The 25721-nt window shown below is 44.8% G+C and overlaps 1 protein-coding gene across 1 annotated transcript in view; it reads right to left on the reverse strand.

Annotated features, from left to right (window-relative positions):
• Positions 1-25721, reverse strand: part of LOC139372412 (OX-2 membrane glycoprotein-like) — a 30227-nt gene that overhangs the window by 3425 nt on the left and 1081 nt on the right. The window contains exons 2-7 of the mRNA XM_071112122.1: positions 22224-22300; positions 22013-22121; positions 21499-21822; positions 17390-17719; positions 9805-10080; positions 5565-5666 (exon numbers count right to left, since the gene is read on the reverse strand). Of these exons, the coding sequence (XP_070968223.1) occupies positions 5565-5666; positions 9805-10080; positions 17390-17719; positions 21499-21822; positions 22013-22088 (1108 nt within the window). The 5' untranslated portion in view covers positions 22089-22121; positions 22224-22300. The remainder of the gene's footprint in view (positions 1-5564; positions 5667-9804; positions 10081-17389; positions 17720-21498; positions 21823-22012; positions 22122-22223; positions 22301-25721) is intronic.

Below are 25721 nucleotides of genomic sequence, written 5' to 3' on the forward strand. Positions count from 1 at the left end.
CAAACAGACCCTCGTAAAACTGACTAGCCTACTGATCCTCGACTTCGGCGATGTCATTTACAAAATAGTCTCCAACACTCTACTCAACAAATTGGATGCAGTCTACCACAGTGCCATCCGTTTTGTCACCAAAGCCTCATATACTACCCACCACTGCGACCTGTATGCTCTCGTTGGCTGGCCCTCGCTTCATACACGTCGCCAAACCCACTGGCTCCAGGTCATCTACAAGTTTCTGCTAGGTAAAGCCCCACCTTATCTCAGCTCACTGGTCACCATAGCAGCACCCACCCTTAGCATGCGCTCCAGCAGGTATATCTCACTGGTCACCCCCAAAGCCAATTCTTCCTTCGGCCGCCTCTCCTTCCAGTTCTCTGCTGCCAATGACAGGAACGAACTGCAAAAATCACTGAAACTGGAGACTCATATCTCCCTCACTAACTTTAAGCACGAGCTGTCAGAGTAGCTCACAGATCACTGCACCTGAACGTTGCCCATCTGTAAATAGCCCATCCAACTACCTCATCCCCCATACTGTTATTTATTTGATTTATTTTGCTCCTTTGCATCCCAGTATCTCTACTTGCACATTCCTCTTCTGCACATTCTACCATTCCAGTGTTTTACTTGCTATATTGTAATTACTTCACCACCATGGCCTATTTATTGCCGAACCTCTCTTAACCTACCTCATTTGCTCACATCATATATAGACTTGTTTCTACTGTATTATTGACTGTATGTTTGTTTTACTCCATGTGTAACTCTGTGTTGTTGTATGTGTCGAACTGCTTTGCTTTATTCTTGGCCAGGTCGCAATTGTAAATGAGAACTTGTTCTCAACTTGCCTACCTGGTTAAATAAAGGGGAAATAAATAAATAAAAGTAAATCATGGCTGATATTCCATAGTAGTGTGCGTTTGTGAGTGTGGGATAGTCAATGGTGGTTTATCAGTAAAAATAGGCATCATTTTTTTTTAAAACTTTCTTTGCCTTGAAAAGTAAATGAACATGTACAGGCAACCACCAGCAGGTGTCTCCTAACCATCCAATCAGAGGATCTCTAACCAGGTTGCCAGATTGGTGATAGATGACCATGCTTAACGGTCAGGATAACGTAAAGGTGATAAAACTAAAACTGTTATTTCCCTTCTTCTCTTAGACTGTTTCTGAAACTGTCTTCCCTACTTCCCCACAACCAATCAGAGTTTAGCCAACAGTGCCACACTCATGGCGAGGTAAGGTCGGTTGAGCATGTTTGTGTGCCGGACAGGATATGGTTACTCCCCGCACTTCCTCCTGTGTTGCAGATTAAAAGTGCCCCATGCAAACTTCCCCTTTCATCAAATAACAGAAGTTCTTATCTGGACTTGACTTTCTGCATGACTGGCTGAAGCTCATATCCTACAAGACACACATGAAGCTTTTTAACAGTATGTCTGACGACCGGGTCTCCTGTGTGCCACGACTATGTTATCATACAAACGCTAACTCTGTGTAGACATAAATAGAACTGCCCAATTTGACTGGAATACCTTCAGTTCTGGGTTGGGTTCTATTTCCCAGCTGTCATTGAAGCAGACAGACACCACTATGGCCCATTGATTTAGTAGAACCACAGTAGAACCACAGAAACCCACTTGTGGTTCCATGCTGCTCCCAGTCTCTCCCCACACGTCAATAATCTACTCCACCATCCAGACTAGCCACATCTCTGAGCTCCAAATGTTTTGGGACAGTGACAAATGTTTTGTTGTTTGGGATTTGAAATGATACAATGACTATGAGGTTAAAGTGCAGAATGTCAGCTTTCATTTGAGGGTATTTATTCATTTCTTTTGAACCGTTAGAAATTACAGCACTTTGTTGTACATAGTCCACCTATTTTAGAGGACCAAAAGTATTGGGACAAATTCACTTGTATTTGTATTAAAGTAGTCAAACTTGTTTGGATGCACTTGCTGTTTGTTTTGGTTGTGTTTCTGATTATGTTGTGCCCAATAGAAATTAATGGTAAATAATGGATTGAGTCACTTTTATTGTAAAGAAGAATAGAATGTTTCTTAACACTTCTACATTCATGTGGATGTTACCATGGATACAGATCATCCTGAACGAATCGTGAATAATGAGGAGTGAGAAAGTTAGACACACAAATATCATATTTTCAAAATGGACAAAGATAATTGTCAATCATGAGATTATATTAGATCAATTAGAGAAGCCATCTCTCATTCCATCGCAAGTGTTGGTGTAATTTCAGCTGCTGACATGCAGTTGTTTGACCTATAATACAACACAGTGGGAGATAAATCTGAAATCAGAGATGCAGGTGCCTCTCTTGATACAACAACCTCACAGCAACGTCATAATCAAAACCATCTTCTGACCCCATCACGCGATTAATCACGGCACTCTGCACAATGTCATTGAGGGCACAGCAATGAGTGAGGGCCGGGCTAGCATGCGGCAGGAACAGTTTGAGAAAAAGAGAGGCGTTGTTAGCCACTGGGCAGTTTGTCAGATTTTTGGGTTCTTTCTGCCCCCTCTTCCCTCCTCCTGGCCCCTTGTGTGAATCTGGCTCCAAGTAGCGGATTAGAGAAAGTCCTTTCTACTGAGAAACTAGCACTGGACAGCCAGCACTTGTTATTCTGGGGGGAGAGGAGAGGAGCACGAACCATAGACAACACTTAGAACAAACTGAATTAGTAAACATATCTAAATGACCTCTGTGGTGTTTTTTGGCAGGGGTGACAGTGTGTCACCTCTAAGTTCTATACACACATTAAATCATAGTGAGTTACATTTACTCACACACATTCTATTTACCAATCGGAATATTTCTCATAATGATTTTATGAGAAACAGCTATGCAAAGCACTACTTTAGACCAGGACCCATAGGGCACTACTATAGACCAGGACCCATAGGGCACTACTTTAGACCAGGACCCATAGGGCACTACTTTAGACCAGGACCCATAGTGCACTACTTTAGACCAGGACCCATAGGGCACTACTTTAGACCAGGACCCATAGGGAATAGGGCACTACTTTAAACCAGGACCCATAGGGCACTACTTTAGACCAGGACCCATAGTGCACTACTTTAGACCAGGACCCATAGGGCACTACTTTAGACCGGGACCAATAGGGCATTACTTTAGTCCAGGACCAATAGGGCACTACTTTAGACCAGGACCCATAGGGAATTGGGTGCCATTTGGGACGCACCTGTGGTCTTGAATCCACATCATGATTCAGGAGGTGAACCAACAAGGACATGTCTATGTCTGCCCTCCAGGATGTTGATTTTGGAGCCTTTGCTGAAAGTCTGAGAAAAGTAACTCAACAGGAAAGAGTTTGGAGTATTTTGGAGTAGATGAGTACCAGTGAATCTGTCTCCTCAACACATCTACCCACATGGCAGAGGTCTTCCTCATCAGTTCCAGCCTTTCTTATCACGTAAGAACACAGCAATGAGGAAGAGCAACATCGTGATGAAAGCTCTGACCGACCAGTGGTCCAGTGAGTCAAGTCGGACACTTTCATCAGCTATGGAAACTAAAATAATTACTAAACCTACGAGGTACGCAAACCATGGACGGTCCGTTCAATGACCCTTAAACTTTACAAGAGTACAAAAGAGATCCGACGAACACGATCAACTTCTAAAACGTCTTGGCCTATCTGTAAGAATTGAGAAATCAAATTGTCCCTATTGCTAAATGCTACACCACTTCTAAGATATAGCCATGAGTCAACAGAGCCAACACTCATGGACTGTGATTATAATTCCTCCACAACCCTGCCTGGCTTATATTGACACCTCAGTTCCAGACTCAGCAGCAGTGTTCTGCAGACTACACCTCTTTCAGAATAAGTTGACGTATCGCTCACCCCTCCCCCACTACTGCTTATCATAGACCACACTAACCCCAGAGCCACTTCCCTCTCATTGGCTAAATCATATTATTATCACTAATGATATGGTTAGTGTAATGAGCCTCTTCAGTTTGAACATGTTGAGGCGTAAACATGTTGAAGCGGCAGGAGGATTTCTCAGTAGGAAACTGAGTAATACTGTTGTGTTTTAATTCCTTGAAGGAACTACCTGAAAGTACTCATACAATTTCATTTTTAATGCCAGGTAAATACCAATGTAAACTAGTGCTGCCAGAAACTGTGCCCACAGGATTTCACAATCGGAAATGGAACAAAAAAAAGGGACCTTTCCTGAAATCTCTCTCCTTTGGCTGACCAAAAAGCTCACTTTGATGGCAACTGTTGTCGGTAGCGTGATCTGTTCTGTTTCCTGCATCTACCTGGGAACTGGGAAGTCCTATTATTATCGCCAGTTCACCCTATAGGTCATGGGAAAAGGTGTTAGAGGTCAAGGGTCAAGGGAGCGACGATGACAGAGGACTGGCGTATCCCCCTTTCACTTTCCTGTGGACCTCCCACCTCCATGTTAAAATATGTCATCGGTCTCAAAGAGTTATCCTTTTGAGTCATGTTTCCTTACCTTGGTGATGTTGGTTTTGTGATATAGGGGAATGGTAACTTTCCATCAGTGAACATTTTGAAGGTCATACTGTTGTGTTTTTGTATCAAGCTTTGTGCCAGCTGTTACTGAGTGTTCTTTAACAACACTGGTAGTTGCAGAAGTTTGAGATACTTATTACCAAAGAGATAAAACAATTTGTTTTATCATCTGTTATTACTACTCTCTAGGGCTCTCTGGAGATCCTGAGAGTCCACTGAAGTCACAGAGATATGATGACGAGGCCTTGACCCCCTGTCATAAATACTTGATTCATCTCAGAGGGGAAATTTGTTAAATTAAGGTTTCGTTTTTTGATTGACCCAAAACCGCCCCTCCCATGCTAACCAGTGGGAGTTGCAATCAAGAAGGAGTCGCAATCAATGAAACATTTGAGCTGCCTTCTACATTGTGCTTATATGCCATGGTCCAACCGTGCAAACTCATGGAGCAAGATGTTAACTTTTCACTCTGAGATTGACCAATTGGCTTTTAGAGATCGTAGATCTCAGGGAAAGTGACGTCACATTCCGATGCCAACGAAAAGTCTCCTCTATATCTTGAACACATGAAACAACCACAGTAGGAGACAGATGACCCGGGTTATGAGAAGCACTCATAACTTGGCAAGCATAACCCGGTCAAACTGTGTCTGCTGTGTCAGCTCTGAAGAGGCTTGTTCCCAGGATTCAGAAGGACACTGGTATCATTGCCTCACCATGGCAACAACACATCCATGGTGTTGGAGACGACACAAAAATAGCAGTAATGTCCTTTTTGGGACTGTTTACAAAACACCTAGGGAGTGTATTGAGTAGGACACAACCTTCGAAACATTGCAGATATAATTACAACGTATATTGAATGGACAGGGTCCTCTATTCTGAATGAGAGAATCGTGTCCACTCTATATGTTCAGGTTACATGACAATGTTGCTTCCTACTAAATAAGCCAATGGAGTGTCACCTCTTCGACCAGGAAAAAGGACTCAAGGAGGATCAGAAGCTGATTGGCTACTCACCGTCTCGACACAGGAAGCACTTGCAGAGGCACACACACAGACAGCACAGGAGCAAGGCTGCCACACAGGATACTGAGATGATAGTAGTGAGGGCCGGACCAACTGCAACACACACACACACACCATGTTTACCAACAGATATATGACAACCCATGAGATGTGATTGGCGCTGGAGGGATGGCTGCCGTCTTATCGGCTCTCAACCAATCATGCGATTTTTCTTTTATTTTTTGGTGTTGTTCGTAACTTGTTTTGTACATAATGTTGCTGCTACCGTCTCTTATGACCTAAAAGAGCTTCTGGACATCAGAACTGCGATTACTCACCTCAGTTTAAAAGAAGAGTTTTTCTTCAATGAGTCGGACGGGAGGGATATAATACAGACACGCGAACAGGCCCAGACCCCCGTCATTGGCTGGAGAAGAAAACTGAGATTTAACGGAAAAGGATCAGGCGACGAGTGGCTAATCTGCCTTCGCCTTCTGCCTTTGCCTGCTAGCTAACGTTCAATCGCTGGAAAATAAATGAGACGAACTGAAAGCACGTATATCCTACCAACGGGACATTAAAAACTGTAATATCTTATGTTTCACAGAGTCATGGCTGAACGACGACATTAAGAACATACAGCTGGCGGGTTATACACTATCGTTGGGATAGAACAGCAGCCTCTGGTAAGACACTTGGTGTGGGCCTATGCTTATTTGCAAACAACAGCTGGTGCACAAAATCTAAGGAAGTCTCAAGGTTTTGCTCACCTGAGGTATCTCATGATAAGCTGTAGCCCACACTGTCTACCTAGAGATTCTAGACCACCTTTACTCCACACACAGAGACGCGTACAAAGCTCTCCCTTGCCCTCAATTTGGCAAATCTGACCATATTTCTATCCTCCTGATTCCTGCTTACAAGCAAAAATGTAAGCAGATAGCACCAGTGACTCGTCTATAAAAGAAGTGGTCAGATGAAGCAGATGCTAAACTACAGGACTGTTTTGTTAGCACAGACTGAAATATGTTCCGCGATTCTTCCGATGGCATTGAGGAGTACACCACAGTCACTGGCTTTATCAATAAGTGCATCGAGGACGTCGTCCCCACAGTGATTGTACGTACATAGCCCAACCAGAAGCCATGGATTACAGGCAACATTCGCACTGGGCTAAAGGGTAGAGCTGCCGCTTTCAAGGAGCGGGACTCTAACCCGGAAGCTTCTATGAAATCCCGCTATGCCCTCCGACAAACTATTAAACAGGCAAAGCGTCAATACAAACTTGGAACGAATCGTACTACACCGGCTTCGGCGCTCTTCGGATGTGGCAGGGCTTGCAAACCATTACAGACAACAAAGGGAAGCACAGAGCTTCCCAGTGACACGAGCCTACCAGACGAACTAAACAACTTCTATGCTCGCTTCGAGGCAAGTAACACTGAAACATGCATGAGAGCATCAGCTGTTCCGGACGACTGTGTGATCACGCTCTCCGCAGCCGATGTGAGTAAGACCTTTAAACAGGTCAACATTCACAAGGCCGCAGGCCCAGACGGACTACCAGGATGTGTACTGCGAGCATGCGCTGACCAACTGGCAGGTGTCTTCACTGACATTTTCAACCTCTCCCTGTCCGAGTCTGTAATACCAACATGTTTCAAGCAGGCCACCATAGTCCCATTGGCCAAGAACACCAAGGTAACCTGCCTAAATGACTACCGAACCATAGCACTCACATCTGTAGCCATGAAATTCTTTGAAAGGCTGGTCATGGCTCACATCAACACCATTATCCCAGAACCCCTAGACCCACACCAATTTGCATACCGCACCAACAGATCCACAGATGATGCAATCTCAATTGCACTCCACACTGCCCTTTCATACCTGGACAAAAGGAACACCTATGTGAGAATGCTATTCATTAACTACAGCTCAGCATTCAACACCATAGTGCCCTCAAAGCTCATCACTAAGCTAAGGACTCTGGGACTAAAAACCTCCCTCTGCAACTGGATCCCGGACTTCCTGACGGGCCACCCGCAGGTGGTAAGAGCAAGTAACAACACATCCGCCACGCTGATCCTCAACACGGGGGCCCCTCAGGGGTGCATGCTCAGTCCCCTCCTGTACTCCATGTTCACTCATGACTGCATAGCCAGGCACAACTCCAACACCATCATTACGTTTGCTGATGACACAACAGTGGTAGGCCTGATCACCGACAACGATAAGACAGCCTACAGGGAGGAGGTCATAGAGACCTGACCGTGTTGTGCAAGGACAACAACCTCTCCCTCAACGTGATCAAGACAAAGGAGATGATTGTGGACTACAGGAAAAGGAGGACCGAGCACGCCCACATTCTCATCAATGGGCAAGTTGGAGCAGGTTGAGAGCTTCAAGTTCCTTGGCATCCACATCACCAACAAACTAACAAGACCCAAGACAGTCATGAAGAGGCCATAACAAAACCTATCCCCCCCCCAGGAAACTGTAAAGATTTGGCATGGGTCTTCAGATCTTCAAAAAGTTTTACAGCTGCACCATCGAGAGCATCCTGACGGGTTGCATCACTGCCTGGTATGGCAACTGTTTGGCCTCCGACCGCAAGGCACTACAGAGGGTAGTGTGTATGGCCTAGTCCATCACTGGGGCCAAGCGTCCTGCCATCCAGGACCTCTATACCAGCCGGTATCAGAGGAAGGCCCTAAAAATCATCAAAGACTCTCTCTGTTCTCTCTGCTACTGCTTGGCAAGCGGTACCGGAGCGCCAAGTCTAGGTCCAAGAGGCTTCTAAACAGCTTCTACCCTCAAGCCACAAGACTCCTGAACAGCTAATCAAATGGCTACCCAGACTATTTGCATTGTCAACCCCCCCCCTTCTACGCTGCTGCTACTCTGTTATTACCTATGCATAGTCACTTTAATAACTCTACCTACATGTACATATTACCTCAATTATCTCGACACCGGTGCCCCCGCACATTGATTCTGTACCGGTACCCCCTGTATATAGCCTCCACATTGACTCTGTACAGGTACCCTCTGTATATAGCCTCCACATTGACTCTGTACAGGTACCCTCTGTATATAGCCTCCACATTGACTCTGTACCGGTACCCCCTGTATATAGCCTCCACATTGACTCTGTAACGGTACCCCCTGTATGTAGCCTCCACATTGACTCTGTACCGGTACTCTCTGTATGTAGCCTCCACATTGACTCTGTACAGGTACCCTCTGTATATAGCCTCCACATTGACTCAGTACAGGTATATCACCCCACTATTGTTATTTGCTTATGCTCTATAATTATTTGTTATTCTTATCTCTTACTTTTTTTTTTTTTTGTATTTTCTTAAAACTGCATTGTTGTTTAAGGGCTTGTAAGTAAGCATTTCACTGTAAGGTCTACAGCTGTTGTATTCGGCACATGTGACAAATAAAATTTGATAGCATGTACCATTTAGCAGACGCTTTTATCCAAAATGACTCACAGTACAGTGACCGCATACATTTTGGTAAACAAATCTGACCCCCTGGGAATCGAAGCCAGGACCCTGGCGTTGCTAGCGTCATGACCAACTGAGCCAGACAGGACCACAATATTGACTTCAAGGACATTAAACTATGCCTCATTTTGACCATAACTCATGATATGAGCTTCACAACAAGAGAGATAGATGCACTGTGGAAAAGGCTTGATGCTTATTTTGGTTTTCCACTTCCTGGAAACTGGAGCACTTAATGGTCTATCAAACGAGCCATAATTGTACATAACTAGAATAGCAACTGAAGCTTGCTCCTAAGAATCACTCCCCCAAATGGATACAATCACAAAACTAGATCAGGACAGTGTTACAATACAGGATTTCAACACACAACTCTACACATGTTGAACCACAATGCAGACCTGGGTTGAAATAGTAGCCCCAAGTCCTGGGCTTGATTGACCTCGCCTGGCGGAATGGACCCAAAACAATAGTCCTAAAAGTGCAAACCCTGCCCATCGCACTCCATGTATGGCATTTGAAAGAAAAAAAATACTATGTGAACCCAGCACTGTCACATTGCGAGGGCTGTTAAGCAGACTTGTCTTCATAAGCAGAAAAAAACTGTTTTTTTATTAAAAAAGTATAACTAATATACCTTTATTAGATCTTTTATAAGACATGTGGTCTTATTAATGATTTACTGCTAATATATACATCTTTATTGAGCCAATGTGATTCTCTGAGCTGCTCACCATTGAGGTTGACGGACATGGGCGAGTCCAGGCCTCGGTGGTGCACCATGCATTTGACAGATTGGTCGTGGGGCAGGCCCTCCTGGAGGAGGAGGGTGCTGGTGACCAGGGTGGTGCCGTCCCCCTGGTCGTAGGACGAGGACACGGACGGCCCCAGCGTCCGGTTGTCCCCCTCCACATTCCATACCATCTGGGCTGCAGGACGGGCTGCGGCCGTGCAGTTGGCCTCGATGACCCCGCTGGAGGTCACGTGGGTGATCTCTGGGTTGGGCAGCACTGAGGGAGACATCACACACAATGGATGAGAGATCATGTTTATGGTGAATGACAGTATATATATACAGTGTAAGACAGTGGTTCTCAACTCCAGTCCTCCAGTGGTGTCTGGCTGATGTTATCTTGTCTGGTGTTATCTTGTCTGGTGTGGTCTGACTGGTGTTATCTTGTCTGGTGTTATCTTGTCTGGTGTTATCTTGTCTGGTGTGGTCTGACTGGTGTTATCTTGTCTGGTGTGGTCTTGTCTGGTGTGGTCTGACTGATGTTATCTTGTCTGGTGTGGTCTGGCTGATGTTATCTTGTCTGGTGTGGTCTGGCTGATGTTATCTTGTCTGGTGTGGTCTGACTGATGTTATCTTGTCTGGTGTGGTCTGGCTGATGTTATCTTGTCTGGTGTGGTCTGACTGATGTTATCTTGTCTGGTGTGGTCTGACTGATGTTATCTTGTCTGGTGTGGTCTGTCTGATGTTATCTTGTCTGGTGTGGTCTGACTGATGTTATCTTGTCTGGTGTGGTCTGGCTGATGTTATCTTGTCTGGTGTGGTCTGACTGATGTTATCTTGTCTGGTGTGGTCTGACTGATGTTATCTTGTCTGGTGTGGTCTGACTGATGTTATCTTGTCTGGTGTGGTCTGGCTGATGTTATCTTGTCTGGTGTGGTCTGACTGATGTTATCTTGTCTGGTGGTGTCTGACTGATGTTATCTTGTCTGGTGTGGTCTGACTGGTGTTATCTTGTCTGGTGTGGTCTGGCTGGTGTTATCTTGTCTGGTGTGGTCTTGTCTGGTGTGGTCTGACTGATGTTATCTTGTCTGGTGTGGTCTGACTGGTGTTATCTTGTCTGGTGTGGTCTGACTGGTGTTATCTTGTCTGGTGTGGTCTGGCTGATGTTATCTTGTCTGGTGTGGTCTGACTGATGTTATCTTGTCTGGTGTGGTCTGACTGATATTATCTTGTCTGGTGTGGTCTGACTGATATTATCTTGTCTGGTGTGGTCTTACTGATGTTATCTTGTCTGGTGTGGTCTGTCTGATGTTATCTTGTCTGGTGTGGTCTGACTGGTGTTATCTTGTCTGGTGTGGTCTTGTCTGGTGTGGTCTGACTGGTGTTATCTTGTCTGGTGTGGTCTGACTGGTGTTATCTTGTCTGGTGTGGTCTGGCTGATGTTATCTTGTCTGGTGTGGTCTGACTGATGTTATCTTGTCTGGTGTGGTCTGACTGATGTTATCTTGTCTGGTGTGGTCTGACTGATGTTATCTTGTCTGGTGTGGTCTGGCTGATGTTATCTTGTCTGGTGTGGTCTGGCTGATGTTATCTTGTCTGGTGTGGTCTTGTCTGGTGTTATCTTGTCTGGTGTGGTCTGACTGATGTTATCTTGTCTGGTGTTATCTTGTCTGGTGTGGTCTGGCTGATGTTATCTTGTCTGGTGTGGTCTTGTCTGGTGTTATCTTGTCTGATGTTATCTTGTCTGGTGTGGTCTGACTGATGTTATCTTGTCTGGTGTGGTCTGACTGATGTTATCTTGTCTGGTGTGGTCTGGCTGATGTTATCTTGTCTGGTGTGGTCTGGCTGATGTTATCTTGTCTGGTGTGGTCTTGTCTGGTGTTATCTTGTCTGATGTTATCTTGTCTGGTGTGGTCTGACTGATGTTATCTTGTCTGGTGTTATCTTGTCTGGTGTGGTCTGGCTGATGTTATCTTGTCTGGTGTGGTCTTGTCTGGTGTTATCTTGTCTGGTGTGGTCTGACTGATGTTATCTTGTCTGGTGTTATCTTGTCTGGTGTGGTCTGGCTGATGTTATCTTGTCTGGTGTGGTCTTGTCTGGTGTTATCTTGTCTGGTGTGGTCTGACTGATGTTATCTTGTCTGGTGTTATCTTGTCTGGTGTGGTCTGGCTGATGTTATCTTGTCTGGTGTGGTCTTGTCTGGTGTTATCTTGTCTGATGTTATCTTGTCTGGTGTGGTCTGACTGATGTTATCTTGTCTGGTGTGGTCTGACTGATGTTATCTTGTCTGGTGTGGTCTGGCTGATGTTATCTTGTCTGGTGTGGTCTGGCTGATGTTATCTTGTCTGGTGTGGTCTTGTCTGGTGTGGTCTTGTCTGGTGTTATCTTGTCTGGTGTGGTCTGACTGATGTTATCTTGTCTGGTGTTATCTTGTCTGGTGTGGTCTGGCTGATGTTATCTTGTCTGGTGTGGTCTTGTCTGGTGTTATCTTGTCTGGTGTGGTCTGACTGATGTTATCTTGTCTGGTGTTATCTTGTCTGGTGTGGTCTGGCTGATGTTATCTTGTCTGGTGTGGTCTTGTCTGGTGTTATCTTGTCTGATGTTATCTTGTCTGGTGTGGTCTGACTGATGTTATCTTGTCTGGTGTGGTCTGACTGATGTTATCTTGTCTGGTGTGGTCTGGCTGATGTTATCTTGTCTGGTGTGGTCTGGCTGATGTTATCTTGTCTGGTGTGGTCTTGTCTGGTGTTATCTTGTCTGATGTTATCTTGTCTGGTGTGGTCTGACTGATGTTATCTTGTCTGGTGTGGTCTGACTGATGTTATCTTGTCTGGTGTGGTCTGACTGATGTTATCTTGTCTGGTGTGGTCTTACTGATGTTATCTTGTCTGGTGTGGTCTGACTGGTGTTATCTTGTCTGGTGTGGTCTGACTGGTGTTATCTTGTCTGGTGTGGTCTGACTGATGTTATCTTGTCTGGTGTGGTCTGGCTGATGTTATCTTGTCTGGTGTGGTCTGGCTGATGTTATCTTGTCTGGTGTGGTCTGGCTGATGTTATCTTGTCTGGTGTGGTCTGACTGATGTTATCTTGTCTGGTGTGGTCTGGCTGATGTTATCTTGTCTGGTGTGGTCTGACTGATGTTATCTTGTCTGGTGTGGTCTGACTGATGTTATCTTGTCTGGTGTGGTCTGACTGATGTTATCTTGTCTGGTGTGGTCTGACTGATGTTATCTTGTCTGGTGTGGTCTGACTGATGTTATCTTGTCTGGTGTGGTCTGACTGATGTTATCTTGTCTGGTGTGGTCTGGCTGATGTTATCTTGTCTGGTGTGGTCTAACTGATGTTATCTTGTCTGGTGTGGTCTGACTGATGTTATCTTGTCTGGTGTGGTCTGACTGATGTTATCTTGTCTGGTGTGGTCTGGCTGATGTTATCTTGTCTGGTGTGGTCTGGCTGATGTTATCTTGTCTGGTGTGGTCTGGCTGATGTTATCTTGTCTGGTGTGGTCTGGCTGATGTTATCTTGTCTGGTGTGGTCTGGCTGATGTTATCTTGTCTGGTGTGGTCTGGCTGATGTTATCTTGTCTGGTGTTATCTTGTCTGGTGTGGTCTGGCTGATGTTATCTTGTCTGGTGTTATCTTGTCTGGTGTGGTCTGGCTGATGTTATCTTGTCTGGTGTGGTCTGGCTGATGTTATCTTGTCTGGTGTGGTCTGGCTGATGTTATCTTGTCTGGTGTGGTCTGGCTGATGTTATCTTGTCTGGTGCTATCTTGTCGGTGTAGTCTGGCTGATGTTATCTTGTCTGGTGTGGTCTGGCTGATGTTATCTTGTCTGGTGTGGTCTGGCTGATGTTATCTTGTCTGGTGTGGTCTGACTGATGTTATCTTGTCTGGTGTGGTCTGGCTGATGTTATCTTGTCTGGTGTGGTCTGGCTGATGTTAGCTTGTCTGGTGTGGTCTGGCTGATGTTATCTTGGCTGGTGTTATCTTGTCGGTGTAGTCTGGCTGATGTTATCTTGTCTGGTGTGGTCTGGCTGATGTTATCTTGGCTGGTGTGGTCTGGCTGATGTTATCTTGTCTGGTGTGGTCTGACTGATGTTATCTTGTCTGGTGTGGTCTGGCTGATGTTATCTTGTCTGGTGTGGTCTGACTGATGTTATCTTGTCTGGTGTGGTCTGGCTGATGTTATCTTGTCTGGTGTAGTCTGGCTGATGTTATCTTGTCTGGTGTGGTCTGGCTGATGTTATCTTGGCTGGTGTTATCTTGTCTGGTGTTATCTTGTCTGGTGTGGTCTGGCTGATGTTATCTTGGCTGTTGTTATCTTGTCTGGTGTGGTCTGGCTGATGTTATCTTGGCTGGTGTTATCTTGTCTGATGTTATCTTGTCTGGTGTGGTCTTGCCTGGTGCACAACATGGAAACAGAACATGGCCTCCAACCCTCCATCTGACACAATGAGACCTCACTATATCAGACTGCACAACATGGAAACAAGACGGAACGACAGATGGGAATCGGTGCCTGGGTTTACTGCTGTTTTTACAGTGGACAAAAGCAGGGCTGTTCGGATGAGATTGGAGCAGAGGGACTCACCCAGAAACATACTGATTAGAGCACCACACACACACACACAGAGGGCCTGTGTCTAGGGAAAACAGTGACCCAGTCAACCCTCGGGTCTCAGCCCATTTAAATCACCTCTTTCCTGTCTCCAGAATCGTTACTCCTCCCTCTAACAACTTTATCACCCCCAAGTCCCAACACTCACATTCTGTAATCAGTCCATAGACAGCCACACAGCATATAAGAGGACTGTAATCAGTCCATAGACAGCCACACAGCATCTAAGATGACTGTAATCAGTCCATAGACAACCACACAGCATCTAAGAGGACTGTAATCAGTCCATAGACAGCCACATAGCATCAGCATCTAAGAGGACTGTAATCGGTCCATAGACAGCCACACAGCATCTAAGAGGACTGTAATCAGTCCATAGACAGACACACAGCATCTAAGAGGACTGTAATCAGTCCATAGACAGCCACACAGCATCTAAGAGGACTGTAATCAGTCCATAGACAGCCACACAGCATCTAAGAGGACTGTAATCAGTCCATAGACAGCCACACAGCATCTAAGAGGACTGTAATCAGTCCATAGACAGCCACACAGCATCTAAGAGGACTGTAATCAGTCCATAGACAGCCACACAGCATCTAAGAGGACTGTAATCAGTCCATAGACAGCCACACAGCATCTAAGAGGACTGTAATCAGTCCATAGACAGCCACACAGCATCTAAGAGGACTGTAATCAGTCCACACACAGCCACAGAGCTTCTAAAAAAAGATCATCAAGGACATCAACCACCCGAGCCACTGCCTGTTCACCCCGCTATCATCCAGAAGGCGAGGTCAGTACAGGTGCATCAAAGCTGGGACCGAGAGACTGAAAAACAGCTTCTATCTCAAGGCCATCAGACTGTTAAACAGCCACCACTAACACTGAGTGGCTGCTGCCAACACACTGACACAGACTCAACTCCAGCCACTTTAATAATGGGAATTGATGGGAAATGATGTAAATATATCACTAGCCACTTTAAACAATGCTACCTTATATAATGTTACTTACCCTACATTATTCATCTCATATGCATACGTATATACTGTACTCTATATCATCGACTGTATCCTTATGTAATACATGTATCACTAGCCACTTTAAACTATGCCACTTTGTTTACATACTCATCTCATTTGTACATACTGTACTCGATACCATCTACTGTATCTTGCCTATGCTGCTCTGTACCATCACTCATTCATATATCCTTATGTACATATTCTTTATCCCCTTACACTGTGTACAAGACAGTAGTTTTGGAATTGTTAGTTAGATTACTTGTTATTACTGCATTGTCGGAACTAGAAGCACAAGCATTTCGCTACACTCGCATTAACATCTGCTAACCATGTGTATGTGACAAATAAAATTAGATTTGATTTGATTTGATTTCTAAGAGGACTGTAATCAGTCCATAGACAGCCACACAGCATCTAAGAGGACTGTAATCAGTCCATAGACAGCCACACAGCATCTAAGAGGACTGTAATCAGTCCATAGACAGCCACACAGCATCTATGAGGACTGTAATCAGTCCATAGACAGCCACACAGCATCTAAGAGGACTGTAATCAGTCCATAGACAGCCACACAGCATCTATGAGGACTGTAATCAGTCCATAGACAGCCACACAGCATCTAAGAGGCATTCTGTCAAAGTCAAATTCTATAACTTCCATTCCATAACTGTGAAATTACAATAGGCCATGTTGAGTCTCCAGTGTGAAATACTCGTATCTATCTCAGTATGCCACCAAGGGGCAGAACATTTGTGGTTCTTATATTTCAGTGGGCAGAATGCACTAAAACAGCTCAACCCTGTTCCTGGAGAGACCCTCCTGTAGGTTTATACTCCAACCCTGTTCCTGGATAGATACCCTCCTGTAGGTTTTTACTCCAACCCTGTTCCTGGAGAGAAACCCTCCTGTAGGTTTTTACTCCAACCCTGTTCCTGGAGAGAAACCCTCCTGTAGGTTTTTACTCCAACCCTGTTCCTGGAGAGATACCCTCCTGTAGGTTTATACTCCAACCCTGTTCCTGGAGAGATACCCTCCTGTAGGTTTATACTCCAACCCTGTTCCTGGAGAGACCCTCCTGTAGGTTTTTACTCCAACCCTGTTCCTGGAGAGAAACCCTCCTGTAGGTTTTTACTCCAACCCTGTTCCTGGAGAGAAACCCTCCTGTAGGTTTTTACTCCAACCCTGTTCCTGGAGAGGTATATCTCCGGGAACAGGGTTGGGCAGTCCTGAACTAAAGGGTAGCCTTCCACCCCTAAAGGGCCCTGGGTTTAGTAACTGTACAATAAAGTATCTCCACAGCAGGTCTAAACAGTAGCATTGTGACCCATTCTGGCTCTTCCCATCGGCTGCATAAAGCTCTTCCCTATCCTGTGCTATATCTGGGAAACACACACACACACACACACACACACACACACTTCTCCCTGTGTGTATGTGTGTGTATCATCTTATAATACGACTTCCTTCCTATCTACTATTCCTTCCAATCTACTATTAGAATGTCTACTATGACAACATCATCCGGGAAATCATCACATTTTTACAGTGTGATTACAGTGTGATTACAGTGTGATTATAGTGTGATTACACATGGCCCTTTAATGACCTGGAGTGTATAGACATAAACACACATCATCTCATCCAGTCTCAATGGGCCTGTTTGGCTTTCAATGAGCACAACAACTGACTACCTTGGGGCACATGGCTACGTTTTCCAACAAACTAAATATAAAATATACTAGAATGGCTGGGCAGTAGATGACTGCTACTGGTTTTGAGCCACATCTTTATCAGTGAAGATTGGGAGCAGGAAATTCCAGCAAAAACCATAATCAATTAAAACCTTCCTTACAGCAATAGTCTCAGTGGATATACTCCCTGAGATATAATACAACAATACAACCTTCCAAATGACCCCTAATAACCCCCATCCATACACACCATATACAAAGAGGCAGGCCGTGGCGCTCCTGGTGCCTTCTGGGTAAGTGTGGAACTCGCAGGTGTAGCAGCCCTCGTCCTCCGTCTTCACCGGCCTGATGGAGAGCTGGGTGTCTCCCAGGGAGGGGTTCAGGGTCATGCGTCCCCGATAAGGTTCCTCAATGCTGGGTTGGCCTCGCTTGGCAAAGGAGGCCAACGTGGTCGTGTCGCCCTGCTCTGCAGTCTTTCTCCACAGGACCTGGCGTACCCTGTCTGGGAGGCCGTACCAGCAGGACATGGTGGCCAGCTTCCCGCTGATGGCTGTTTTATTACCCTCATTGCCCACTTTGACTGGGTCAGATACAGGGAGACAGAGGAAGGTATCAATAGGTGAGCATTGGAATGGGAGGAGCACATTCATAGTGGTGGGTTAGAGAGATATGACAAAGTGTTTGGAGGCTTACATTTCAGCAAGGCATTTAAATATAGAAATCATTTGGCTTAATTTAAAACCTTATGCACACTACAACCCCAAAAGTATGTGGACACCTGCTCGTCGAACATCTCATAAAAAAATCATGGGCATTAATATGGAGTTGGCCCCCCCTTTGCTGCTATAACAGCCTCCACTATTTTGGGAAGGCTTTCCACTAGATATTGGAACATTTCTGTGGGGACTTGCATCCATTCAGCCACAAGAGCATTAGTGTGGTTGGGCACTGATGTTGGGCGATTAGGCCTGGTTCGCAGTAGGCATTCCAATTCATCCCAAAGGTGTTCGATGGGGTTGAGGTCAGGGCTCTGTGCAGGCCAGTCAAGTTCTTCCATAACGATCTCGATAAACCATTTCTGTATGGACCTCGCTTTGTGCACGGGGGCATTGTCATGCTGAAACAGGAAAGGGCCTTCCCCAAACTTTTGCCACAAAGTAGGAAGCACAAAATCGTCTAGAATGTCGTAGCGTTAAGATGTCCCTTCACTGGATGGTCTTCAGAGATACAGTGGCAAGAGAAAGCATGTAAACCGTTTGGAATTTCCTGGATTTCTGAATAAATTGGTCAGAAATTTGATCTGATCTTCATCGAAGTCACAACAATAGACACACTGTCTGCTTAAACTAATAACACAACTTATTTAATTGTTTTTGTCTATGATGAATACATAATTTAAACATTGGGGAAAAGTATGTAAACCCCTAGGCTAATGACTTCTCCAAAAGCCAATTGGAGTCAGGAGTCAGCCAACCTGGAGTCCAATCAACGAGACAAGATTGGAGAGGTTGGTTAGACCTGCCCTGCCCTATAAAAACACTCACAACAATGCACAAGAAGTATTGCCTGATGTGAACCACGCCTCGAACAAAGCAGATCTCAGAAGACCTAAGATTAAGAATTGTCGACGTGAATAAAGCTGGAAAGGGTTACAAAAGTATCTCTATAGTATCTCTGTTGCTACTCTCCCCAGGAGAGGCCGTCCTGCAAAGACTACTGCAAGAGCTCAGAGCAGAATGCTCAATGAGGTTAAGAAGAATCCTAGGAAGTCAGCTAAAGACTTACAGAAATCTCTGGAACATGCTAACATCTCTGTTGACGAGTCTACGATACGTAAAATAGTAAACCAGAATAGTGTTCATGAGAGGACACCACTGAAGAAGCCACTGCTGTCCCCCAAAAAAATATTGCTGCACATCTGAAGTTTACAAAAGAGCACTTGGATGTTCCACAGCGCTACTGGAAAAATATTATGTGGACAGATGAAACTAAAGTTGAGTTGTTTGGAAGGAACACACAACACTATGTGTGGAGAAAAAAAGGCACAGCACACCAACATCAAAACCTCATCTCAACTGTAAAGTATGGTGGAGGGAGTATCATGGTTTGGGGCTGCTTTGCTGCCTCAGGGCCTGGACAGCTTGCTATCATCGAAGGGAAAATGAATTCCCAATCCAGGTCAATTACTTGATAAGCATATCCAGTAAATAAGTAAGTAAATCCAGCTAATTATCATACAGGATGTCCCGCTAATACCCAATCAGTATATCCACATCATTATAGGCTATCTCTCCGCCAATTGAAGCTCAACAGAAGTTGGGTGATGCAACAGGACAACGATCCAAAACACTGATATAAATCAACAGAATTGTTTCAGCAGAAAAAAAATGACGCCTTCTGGAGTGGCCCAGTCCTATCTTCAACCCAATTCAGATTCTGTGGCATGACCTCAAAAGAGCGGTTCACACCAGACATCCCAAGAATATTGCTGAACTGAAACAGTTTTGTAAAGAGGAATGTTCCAAAATTCCTCCTGACCGTTGTGCAGGTCTGATCTGCAACTACAGAAAACGTTTGGTTGAGGTTATTGCTGCCAAAGGAGGGGCAACCAGTTATTAAATCCAAAGGTTCACATACTTTTCCCATCCTGCACTGTGACTGTTTACACGGTGTGTTCAATAAAGACATGAAAATGTTTAATTGTTTGTGTGTTATTAGTTTAAGCAGACTGTGTTTGTCTATTGTTGTGACTTAGATGAAGAGCAGATGAAATTGTATATTTTATGACCAATTTATTTAGAAATCCAGGTGATTCCAAAGGGTTCACATACTTTTTCTTGCCACTGTATATGAGAGGGGTTGGAGGTAGATGAAGGATGGGATTAAAAACAAACAAGAGATTATTATTGTAAAATACATTGTGTCTGTAAAATGTATATAGTATTTATTAGCTGGAAGAAGAGGCCTAAGTGTTTTTGTCCATTAGTTTATTCGAATTAGGGAAGGGGTAGTAGGGTTAGGGGAAAATTATAAAGGAAAATATATTTTTAAAAGATATATACAAAAATATTTCCCTTCACTGGAACTAAGGGGCCTAGCCGGAACCACGATAAACAGCGCCAGACCATTATTCCTCCTAGTTCCAAATTTTTGAGTTGGCACTATGCATTCGGGCAGGCAGCGTTCTCCTGGCATCCGCCAAACCCAGATCCGTCCATCGGACTGCCAGATGGTGAAGCGTGATTCATAAATCCAGAGAATGCATTTCCACAGTCCCATGGCGCGAGATTTACACCACTCCAGCCAACGCTTGGCATTGAGCATGGTGATCTTAGGCTTGTGTGTGGCTGCTAGGCCATGGAAACCCATTTCACGAAGCTCCTGACGAAAAGCTCTTTTGCTGATGATGCTTCTAGAGGCAGTTTAGAACTCGGTAGTGAGTGTTACAACCGAGGAAAGATGATTTTTATGAGCTATGCGTTCAGCACTCCTGTTCTGTGAGCTTGTGTGGCCTACCACTTCGTGGCTGAGCTGTTGTGGCTCCTAGACATTTCCACTTCACAATGACAGCACTTACAGTTGACTGGGGCAGCTCTAGCAAGGCAGACATTTGACCAACTGACTTGTTGGAAAGGTGGCATTCTATGACGTTGCCACGTTGAAAGTCACTGAGCTCTTCAGTAAGGCCATTCTACTGCCAGTGTTTGTCTATGGAGATTGCATGGCGGTGTGCTCGATTTTATACACCTGCCAGAAATGAGTGTGGCTGAAATAGCCGAATCCACCAATTTGAAGGGGTGTCCACATACTGCTGTATATATAGTGCATATTTTGAGGCAGTAATACAACAGAGGGTTAGAGGTGTCCTCTTGTTGTGGTCGTTATATTCAGAGAAAGTATCGGGGCCCTGGTCACTTCCTGTTTCTGATTATCCACAACTGATATATTCTGGGATGGGAGGGCCAAGTGAGCATGCTGACTTTTCATGACCTTACACAATCAGCAGACAAATCAACTGTGCTGAAAAACATGGGACCTACAAACAAATTCACAGGAGGATTTGTTTTCTATTTTAGAAAAATGTAACAATTGGGAATGTGCCAACCCTATGAGGAAGGCCACCTGGTGCTGGAGAGAGAGTGTTTGAGGAGGAGAAATTAAGGAAACTATTGCATGCCATAGTCCTGGAATCTACAGTATATCTGGAAGTCCTTAAAAGTGTAACTGACTGAGCATGCTGAGCTAAAGCCTATGCATTACCTCTGGGCACTAATGCAAGTCTTCAGGTCTCAGGCAATGCTACTCATCACATGAGCGTGGTTTACCAAACCACCTTGTTTAGACTGAGGCCAAACTCACCTTCGATACTGAGGCAGGTCATTCCCTCCTGTGCTCCGCTGGGGTAGATGTCAAAGATGCAGCGGTAGCAGCCCTCGTCGTTAGGCCCCACCCTCTTGATGGTGATGGCGCTGACGTTGCGGTGCGAGGAAGTTAGCTCCACGGCGTCTTGGCGGGAGGTGGTTCTGACCGACTCGCCTGGCTCGTACGCCAGGAGAACCTGCTTGTGTTTGTTCAGCCAGCGGACCTGCTTGACCGTGTCGCCAGTTGCTATGGTGACGTTACAGCCCAGCGTGAAGGGGAGGCCCGCCACAGCGGTCATGCTGGAGGGGGCGATGACCTCACCTGACACATGACAGGAAGTCAACCAACGAGAAGCACTGAAACTCAATACAATTCACTATTTTAAGGTGGTCGACCACATACCAAGTCAAACAGGCTTTCTCACTGCAAGGGAAGAATAGCATTTTCTATTTGATTCAACATGGCACCTAAACCTACTGTAACGTAGTGAAATATGTTGAGTGTTGGCTACCTTGTGTCCTGAAAACCACCATCACCAATAGCTGCAGACACAGCATCAGCCACCGAGACAGGGCAGATACACACATCTTGGTCTGCGGGAGTGTGTTGCATCCAGGTTACTGATAGAGAACAGGACTATTGTTAAAAATAGCACCATGGAACATCCACAGCCACAATGAACTTCAGCATATAAAGTTGAATCAGATTTTTTCTTCCCCTACCTGTGATCCAGTGTGTGAGACGTGTTGTCGGTCAGTGTTGTAGCAACCTCATCTTACTGGCAGACGGACTCCTGTAGCTGGATCCAGGAACCAGAGGAGGACACAACTCTCTCAACGTTGTAACCCTCTATTCAGCATTATAAATAATTATAACAGAGCATTATAACCTACAGTGGCAAGAAAAATAAGTATGTGAACCCTTTGGAATCACCTGGATTTCTGAATACATTGGTCATAAAATATACAATTTCATCTGATCTTCATCTAAGTCACAACAATAGACAAACAGTCTGCTTAAACTAATAACACACACAATGATACGTTTTCATGTCTTTATTGAACACATCATGTGAACAGTCACAGTGCAGGGTGGAGAAGTATGTGAACCCTTGGATTTAATAACTGGTTGACCCTCCTTCAGCAGCAATAACCTCAAACAAATGTTTTCTGTAGTTGAGGATCAGATGTGCACAACGGTCAGGAGGAATTTTGGACCATTCCTCTTTACAAAACTGTTTCAGTTCAGCAATATTCTTGGAATGTCTGGTGTGAACCGCTCATTTGAGGTCATGCCATAGACTCTCAATCGGGTTGAGGTCAGGACTCTGACTGGGCCACTCCAGAAGGAGTATTTTCTTCTGTTGAAGCCATTCTGTTGTTGATTTACTTCTGTGTTTTGGGTCTTGTCCTGTTGCATCACCCAACTTCTGTTGAGCTTCAATTGGCGGATAACCGTACATTCTCCTGCAAAATGTCTTGATAAACTTGGGAATTCCTTTTTCCGTTGATGATAGCAAGCTGTCTAGGCCCTGAGGCAGCAAAGCAGCCCCAAATAATGATGCTCCCTCCACCATACTTTACAGTTGGGATGAGGTTTTGATGTTGGTGTGCTGTGCCTTTTTTTTCCCATACATAGTGTTGTGTGTTCCTTCAACAACTCACCTTTAGTTTAATCTGTACACATAATATCTTGTCAGAAGTGCTGTGGAACATCCAGGTGCACTTTTGCAAACTTCAGATGTGCAGCAATGTTTTTTTGGACAGCAGTGGCTTCTTCCGTGGTGTCCTCCCATGAACACCATTCTTGTTTAGTGTTTTACGTATCGTAGACTCGTCAGAGATATTAGCATGTTCCAGAGATTTCTGTAAATCTTTAGCTGACACTCTAGGATTCTTCTTAACCTCATTGAACATTCTGCTCTGTGCTCTTGCAGTCATCTTTGCAGGACGGACTCTCCTGTAGCAACAGGGCTGAACTTTCTCCACTTCTAGACAATTTGTCTTACTGTGGACTGATGAACATCAAGGCTTTTAGAGATACTTTTGGAACACTTTCCATCTTTATGCAAGTCAACAATTAGGTCTTCTGAGATCTCTCTTGTTCGAGGCATGGTTCCCATCAGGCAATGCTTCTTGTGAATAGCAAACTCACATTTTGTGAGTGTTTTTATAGGGCAGGGCAGCTCTAACCAACATCTCCAATCTCGTCTCATTGATTGGACTCCAGGTTAGCTGACTCCTGACTCCAGTTATCTTTTGGAGAAGTCATTAGCCTGGGGGTTCACATACTTTTTCCATCCTACACTGTGAATGTTTAAATGATGTAATCAATATAGACAAGAAAAATACAATAATTGGTGTGTTATTAGTTTAAGCAGACTGTGTCTGTTGCTGTGACTAAGATGAAGATCAGATCTAATCCAGATAAGAAATAGTATTTGAACCCTTTTTCATGCCACTGTGTAACGTTGCATTAGAACCTTTGATGTACTGTAGCATTCTAACACTCTGCTTAGTGGATGAAAACTAAACTGGATAATGGCTCGGTAGCTATAATCAAGTGGAGCTTATTTTCAGTAGCATTGCACCGCACCAGGTTGGTTACGCTAAGTGACACAAACAGTGTTGTTAGTCTGAGGGGCTATCGCCATGGGGATTGACTCAACAGATCAACAACAACAACAACACCAGCATATTCATCAATTCTGTCAGATTATAGGTCTTAACCCCTGTGCTGCACTCCTACCCACTGAGAGTGTGATCACCTGGCAAACAGAAGGCCAGCTGTGCTGCACTCCTACCCACTGGGACTATAATCACCTGGCAAACAGAAGGCCAGCTGTGCTGCTTTGATGTCTGCAATGCACCAGCCCCCGGTCTCAAAAAAACATGTTTGTGCAATCAAACCAGAAGCAAAAATCTGTGAACGACGCAAGATGAGTCCATGACAGAGGAAACAGAGGAACCACCATAACAGCCAGTACTAGCCATGATGGAGCACGGTGGATGTACACCTAGAGGATTCAGGCCTACTGTAAAGCACTGTCTGTCTGAGCATGGGCTTAGAGGTCTGCCAGCCAAGCTCAGCATGGTTCAGCGGCTATAAAAAACACTTGTGGTTATGCTCCTGTGTCTGCGTTGCCGGGAAATCCACTTGTTTAAGAGAGCCAGTGGGAGGTTGTGACAAAGCAAGGAGAAACAGCCCTCCAGGCAGAGGGTGTCCCTAAGAGCTGATTTGGGATCCGTTTACACAACCACAATGATTATCCCTTCTCCTGTGGAGGTACATATCCAAACTGATCTCAGATCAGCTACAGAGGCAACCTCCACTTAGACAATGAAAAAGAAACTGATATAAGCCACACGACCAGACCAGAGCGAACCCACCAGTCTTTTATAGGCAGTTCATTGGGTCTTTTACGACGTAAACCGTCTGGGTTCAAACATGCCGTCTGCCCCGTTGGGCAAAGTTTAAAACGGCTCCTCTCTTTTTCCACTATACACATTAAAAAAGTAGTTCTGGCATCTTATCGTGAATAAAACATAGTATATGGAGTGAATGTAAACATAGAAACCAGTATTTCCAGATGAAACAGTCCCATAACAGACAAATCCATGCCCCTCATGCATCTCTTTGAAAAACATGACACAGAAACTCCATTCCTGTATCAAACTGACTTGGATTTCACCGAATATAATAGCATAGATTATTACTGGGCCATGTTTGACTGATTCCATATCAAAGGGTGCATGGCACAGCCAACAAACTTAAACGTCAACCTCATTGCCACAGAGTAAAGGAAAACCTGGCCTTTCACAGGCAGTAGGCCTATACAAGAATGGAACACGTTAGAGCACACTTGTCCTCAGGGGCCAAACAGTGTGCATGTGTGTGCAGAGTGTTAACATCTTCAACAGCTGTTTGTTTAGTTCTCAGTAACAAGGTGCGTGGACTTTCTAATGTCCAAATCAAAGACTGGGGAGTCCAGACATTCTATATCATTAGATCACCAGACTTGATTCAACGTAGGCATGAGGAATTCAGAGCCTGTTAAGGCTTGTTCAGTTGATGTACCAACCTATGGGGTTTCTGTAATTGTTATGTTGATGGATTCACTACCATGCAATACCATGATTAGGCTATTTGACTATAATAGGACATTGTTTTGGAGGGGAAGGGTGGGGGGGGGGGGGGGGGTGTCTATTGAGCATATAAAG

This window comes from Oncorhynchus clarkii, chromosome 18, assembly GCF_045791955.1.
Source record: "Oncorhynchus clarkii lewisi isolate Uvic-CL-2024 chromosome 18, UVic_Ocla_1.0, whole genome shotgun sequence".
NCBI lineage: Eukaryota > Metazoa > Chordata > Actinopteri > Salmoniformes > Salmonidae > Oncorhynchus > Oncorhynchus clarkii.